This window comes from Vicia villosa, linkage group LG4 (genome assembly GCF_029867415.1).
Source record: "Vicia villosa cultivar HV-30 ecotype Madison, WI linkage group LG4, Vvil1.0, whole genome shotgun sequence".
In the NCBI taxonomy this organism is placed as follows: domain Eukaryota; kingdom Viridiplantae; phylum Streptophyta; class Magnoliopsida; order Fabales; family Fabaceae; genus Vicia; species Vicia villosa.
Genome location: NC_081183.1, coordinates 142,707,450 through 142,713,996, shown reverse-complemented (window position 1 = coordinate 142,713,996; position 6,547 = coordinate 142,707,450). Strand labels below are relative to the sequence as shown.

The window sequence follows — 6,547 nt, the reverse complement described above, 5'->3', positions numbered from 1 at the left end:
TAAAACAACCACTAAAATATGCATTTTGGTCTTGTAATTTTTAAAAATTAAAAAATAGTTTTTAGAAAGTAAATCATGCTATCACATAGAGACATAGGAAGACACTTATTCAACCATCTAAATCTCAAAATTTCTCTCCATCTGAGTAGGTGCATCATATCAGAATATATTCATTCCAACATTTCATTTCTTTTTGTTATCCACCTTAGAATGCATAATTGTTCCTATGGACAGTAGTGAGAAAAAAATGAAAACAAAAAATAATTAAATCCATAAAATTTGATTAATTTTAATATCATATCATTGCCACTTACATTTTAGGAGGTAAATACCATTACACAGTGATAGGTTTTGGACCACTAAACCAATCAATCAATAATATTTTCTCAATTTACAATATGAAGAATGAAAATTGAAAATTGTGATTCTCTGACCAATCGGAAAGTCAGTATGAATTAGTTCTTAACAAAATAAAATTTGATCAATAATTAAACAAAGAATTTACAGATGAAACCGTAGCCTTATTCCCCTTTTTGATTTCATGATATTCTTCGATCACATATCTACCACTTTCAAACGGCCCATCGAAGAACCGAAAATTGTGATCCCTAGCCAATCTATTAAACATTACAGAATAACGGAAAGTTATTATGAATCAGTTCTTAACAAAAAGCAAAATTTTTGATCAATAATCAAACAAACAATTTACCAATGAAATATTATAGGCACGTATCCTATTCCCATTTTTTTTATTTCATGTTTTCCTACCACTTTAAAACTGCCCATCGTTGTAAAATGGTCTAACTTTCGTAAATTTAAGTAGAGGGATAATGAAGCGTGGAACTATTGCAAAATATGGAACCCATCGTTGTAAAATGGTCTGACTTTCGTAAATTTAAGTAGAGGAATAATGAAGCGTGGAACTGTTGCAAAATATGGAATACAAAGGTTTGTGGGAATAATCATTGGTAACTGCATATTGTAAGTACATGTTGAATGAAATTAACGTGGAAGGCAAAAGGGTTGGAAATTAATGGGAAAAGGTTTGGAACACAGAAGGTTGGAAGTTATGGATCGAAAGATAGAAGTTTGAGGTTGCTGATGTGGAATATTGTGGAGACAACAGCTGAAGTGGAAAATCCCATTGATCAAGAAAAGGGAGACTTTTCTTATACGATAGATTTTGATGTATCTTTTAATCAATGTCGATTTTAATCAATGAATGGATCTTTTATCGTTACAAATGTTGTTGTTTTGATTTTCTGAGTATGAGTTTGTTTCGTGGATGCATATACGGAAGTATTCTGTATGTGCATCTATAGAAAAAACAATATTAAACAAAATAAAGAAGTGTTTCCTGAGATGCATTTACGAAAGTACGAAAACAATTTTGCAATTCAGTGGTGTGTAAGAGACTCATGGAGTGAGATGATAAATTTTCTTAGGTGTATCTAACCGGGAGAATAATTATATCTAATTTTTTAAATTGAATTTAGGTACTTTGCAAAAAGAGAAAAAAAAATTAGTATAGTCACTACGCTCGTGGGTTTGGCATTCGCTCCAGAAGAAAATGCTGACGCGTAAAGTGGCGCGGCCATTGACATCGAATTCTTCATCTCACTTTCACTCTCTCTCCGACCACCACCAACTCCTCCACCGACCCATTTCCGAACTAAACTCCATCATTAGCTCCTACGTCCGCCAAGGTCAACCCACCTCCGCATGGAACCTCTTCCGCTCTCTCCGTCGTTTACGTCCCGACCTCGATGCTCACACATTCACCCCTCTCTTACGTCCATCTCCTCCATCACTCGGTAAACAATTCCACGCGCAAATGATCAGAACCGGTGCAGATTCCGGAACTGTTCCAAAAACCGCACTCCTTGATATGTATTCAAGGCACGGCTCATTGGATGATTCCCTTAAGGTGTTTGATGAAATGCTTCACAGGGATGTAGTTGCTTGGAACGCTTTGTTGTCGTGTTTTTTGCGATGCGGGCAACCTCGTGAGGCGATTGGTGTTCTAAAGGAAATGGGGAGAGAGAATGTTGAGCTTTGTGAGTTTACATTGTGTTCTGTTTTGAAGTGTTGTGCTTCTTTGAAGGCTTTGGAACTTGGTAGACAGGTTCATGGGTTGGTGGTTTTGTTGGGGCGTGATTTGGTTGTTTTGAGTACTGCTCTTATTGATTTTTATTCTAGTGTTGGGTGTGTTGAGCATGCTTTGAATGTGTTTTATGGTTTGAATGGTTGGAAAGATGATATGATGCATAATTCGTTGATTTCTGGGTGTATTAGAAATGGGAGATATAGGGAGGCGTTTAAAGTTATGAGCTTGATGAAGCCTAATGCTGTTGCATTTACTAGTGTTTTGGTTAGTTGCTCTGAGAAATTGGATTTGGTTACAGGGAAACAGGTGCATTGTGTTGCGGTTCGTCGGGGTTTTACTTTTGATACCCAATTATGTAACGTACTGTTGGACATGTATGCAAAATGTGGGAAGATTTCACTTGCCAGGTCAGTGTTTGATGGAATTCGTCGAAAGGATGTGATTTCATGGACTTGTATGATTGATGCATATGGAAGAAATGGGTGTGGAAATGAAGCTATTGAGCTCTTTCATATTATGAGGGAAGATGGGAGTGAGGTGTTGCCGAATTCTGTGACTTTTTTATCTGTGTTATCAGCTTGTAATCATTCCGGGTTGGTGGAGGAAGGAAAAAAATGTTTCAATATGTTGAGGGAGAAATATGGCATTGATCCAGAACCGGAACACTATGCATGCTTCATAGATATCTTAGGTCGAGCCGGTAATATAGAAGAAGTATGGTCTGCTTATCAAAATATGATTGAGCGGGGTACTAGACCTACTGCAGGAGTATGGATATCATTGTTGAATGCTTGCAGTATTAGTCAAGATTATGAAAGAGGTGAATTTGCTGCAAAGCATCTCTTGCTGCTGGAACCCGACAAAGCTAGCAACGTTGTGCTTGTATCAAATTTTTATGCAGCCATTGGTAGGTGGGATTGTGTTGATGAACTGAGAAGCATAATGAGGACAAAAGGGTTGGTCAAGGAAGCTGGGAATAGTTGGATAGGCGAAGGCTTCAATGGACATGCCAAGTCACTATCTGCTTGATTGTTCAACTAGACAACTGGAAAAGTGAGAGCCTTACTTCTGTTGGGGTGATTTGATTTCTAGTAGAGTCAACCTGGCACTGTTTACATGAAAGGAAAGGAAGCAAGTCAACCGGTAAATATCTGCTTCCCTATTCCTATAAAATTTATCTCCTTGCTATTCTGTCATTTTATGTTTCCATTTGCTTTTTTTTTGTGTATTTTTTAAGTTTCAGCATATTTTTGGTATATATGGACTACGTCAAATAAATTTTCCATAGGAAGAGATTTTCTCATGATGGATTTTGCTTATGTTCTTTTTTTTTCCAAAAATAGATAGGCTAAAATAGTCCTATCTCCTAAAACTATCACTCACTTCTAAAGCTGCAACTCTTCCGAGTTTCACTACTTTTACATTGAGTGGTGGCATGTTGTGGGAGACATATACTATTTCATTGTGCTGCCAACTGCTTGACACTGCTATTTGTCATCTGGCATGCCCCCTATCCATGACTATGACCATGACCACTATCCCACTCCAATTTTAGTAATCTAATGAGACTGCACTCAGGTATGTTCAACTCTCTAACCTAAATATTTATTCTTAATTGTCCTGTTATTTGACTTGGGCGCATTTTTATAGATTTTGTTGCTCATGCACCAACCACTAGGTAGGAAATTCGTTGGCTTGACCAAGGAAGCAAACAACCCACCCCCAAGTTTTCAAGAAAATGTATCGCATTTTTTTTCCTCTTGTTTTATTAATATTTTAGTTTTATAGTCCCCAATCCGGGCCCCATCATTACATGCATGTAGAATGCATGACGAATGATGGATGTATTTTAGAATAGTTTAGAATGCTTATTTGTAGTTTGGAGTTTCCTTATTAGTTATTTTTCTATCATTATTTAAGTGTACCTTCATATAATTCCCTAGTTTCTCCTGTGATTGTGACAGGAAAGTATGCAAAATTGAGCTTAAGGATCAAAGCCAGACTTTTGTAGGGTTAGCAGAAGCTCAGAAAAAAGATGAATTTGGTTCTAAGTCTTCAGTGCTTCACACTTAATTTTCTATGCCTATGCACTTTTGAGTTCAAGAATCAAAGTTTACAACTTCAGCAGCTTGACATCCATAATCAATGTCTAAGCACCCGAAAATGACTCTCTCACGAGTCATGAGACACGATAGTTCTAGTAAAATTTGATCCTTCAAAAAGTAAAAGGGTTGTGAGATTAAAAATGTGAGTCTCGTGTGAAATGTTCTCCAGAGTGAATCTCAATCCCTAGACACTCAGACCTGCAAATGTTACAACAATTTCTTTTCTTATCTGGATTGGATGTATCTAACACCCAAAAAAGAAACTTCTTGAAATGCCATTTAGTGCGTTGAGTAGTTGAATAACTCAGTTGTTCATATTATCAATTTTCTGTTGTATTCAGCTAGTAGTTGGCTTCAGTCAACCATAGTTAGTTATGCCTTTCCAGTTACTCTTTATTGTAATTCTGTTAGGCCTATCAGTATCTTATTATCAGCTGATATAAATAACAAAATATGAGGCTTTGTAATGTTCAGTTGAAACAATCCAATAAATCAACAATTTCATCAATGAGGCCCTTTCTTCTTTCTTTCTTTAGCCGTGCCATGTTTAGTTTTACAACACTCAAGACAAAGGAGACTTGGAAATTAAGGTTCTTGAAGCAAGTTTTTTGGGGTTTTCTATATAGATTCACCTTTCTTGAAGGTAGTTAAGAAGTTTTCTTCACTATTTTATTGATTCATAAACTTTTTAAGTTACAGTTTGAATGACTCAAATGGAATAGTGATAGCTGGTCTAATAATATGTGTTTTCCTTGTAAGTATCATGAAACATGTACAACTTTGAAAAGTCTGCAGATTTTTTTCTTACCTTTTATGATGCAAGATAATTAACTCAGAAGCAGGCATGAGCCCAATAATTTTAGGGGCACCAAAAAATTTTCTTTTTACCCCTATATATATTAAAAAGAAATTTTTTCTATTTTAAAAAAACTTAGTCAGAATTTTTTTAAAAAAAGTATTGGCTTACAAATTACAAAATTATATAGGCACTACAAAGTCAAAATTAATAAAAGAATTTATTTTTCCATAAATAAAATATAGAGTAGAATAACATCAATTAATTCTCCTAAAATAAAATCAATTAATATATCCATAATTTCAGCAACTAAACAATTTAATTGAGACACTAAAATTAAAATAATGATATAGAGAATATTTTATATTATTGATAATGTTATTTGATAGGTTAGAAATCTTCTGACCGTGTCAAATTTGAATTAAGCGGTTGATCTTGATGGTGAAATTTTATTTGAAGAATTGAAAGTTATTAGAGAAGTTTTAACAGTTGAATCAAAATTAAGCTATATGATATTGAGTTTTTTAAAGACTTTTAATTGTTTTCCTAATGCATGCATAGCTTATAGAATATTATTGACTATTCCTATCAGAGTTGCATTTGCTGGAAAAAAAATTTAATTAAAATTATTAAAATTTTATTTGAGATATACCATATCACAAGATAGATTAAATAGTCTTGTGTTGATTTCAATTGAAAATAATTTTTTGAAGAACCTTGTTTATGACCAAATTAATAATGATTTTGCAAAAAAAAAAAAATTCTAAGAGGATGATATTTAAATAATTTCAAAGGTTTGGTCAATTTTTTTATAGGAAAAAAGATTGAATCAAGAAGAAGAAAAAAAGAAGAAGAAGAATAACTCTCATTATAGTGGTTTATTTTTTGATGTAGTATAAACATTGATTCAAATATCCATACTTGTATTTTTTTTGCACAATGTCAAATGAAAATGTGTTTTTTTATCTAATTATTTCTGTTTTCCTTATGTATTTATTGTTTAAAAAAATTATAGGGGCACCACTTTTTTTATTCGCTCAAGGCACCCAAATTCAAAAGACCGACATTACTCAATGATAAGACGTTGTCAACTTATGAATTATTTGTGACTAAACTTGGAACTCTTCCAAATTTGCTTTATTTTTTTATATTTCAAAAACAATATTTTGTAATGCCATAACAAAGCATAATACTTACTTACCTCTGTTTTTTTTATTATAAGTCGTTTTAGATTTTTCACACATGTTAAGAAAAATAATAATTGTTGTATGAAAATGAGAAATTATGAAGGTTTTTACAAAATTATCCTTCATTAATGACATGTGGAAGATAAATTTACATAATTGAAAGGAGAGAAATTATACATAATAACTAAATAATGGACTTTGTTAACTAATTTCTTATATTTCATTAACCAATTTTATTATTTATGTTTAGACACTCATTAACCACGGTAATTATCAATCTTTTAAACTCAATTAAACAACATTGTTTTATTACTTAACTTTTTTTTTTATGACCGACACTCATTAGCAAACT

At 33.2% G+C, this 6,547-nt stretch overlaps 1 protein-coding gene across 5 annotated transcripts; it reads left to right on the top strand.

Annotated features, from left to right (window-relative positions):
* Nucleotides 1-1,509: 1,509 nt before the first annotated feature.
* On the top strand, nt 1,510-4,720 carry LOC131595347 (pentatricopeptide repeat-containing protein At5g66500, mitochondrial). 5 transcript variants are annotated; one of them, XM_058867678.1, is made up of 4 exons: nt 1,510-3,250; nt 3,451-3,685; nt 3,758-3,847; nt 4,072-4,720. In XM_058867678.1, the coding sequence occupies exon 1, from the start codon at nt 1,571-1,573 to the stop codon at nt 3,134-3,136; it is 1,566 nt and encodes a 521-aa protein (XP_058723661.1). In that variant the 5' UTR covers nt 1,510-1,570; the 3' UTR covers nt 3,137-3,250; nt 3,451-3,685; nt 3,758-3,847; nt 4,072-4,720. The 5 variants fall into 5 exon arrangements, with proteins under 5 accessions (XP_058723661.1, XP_058723663.1, XP_058723662.1 ...); XM_058867680.1 differs by lacking the exon at nt 3,451-3,685; XM_058867679.1 differs by lacking the exon at nt 3,758-3,847.
* The last annotated feature ends 1,827 nt before the right edge of the window (nt 4,721-6,547 follow it).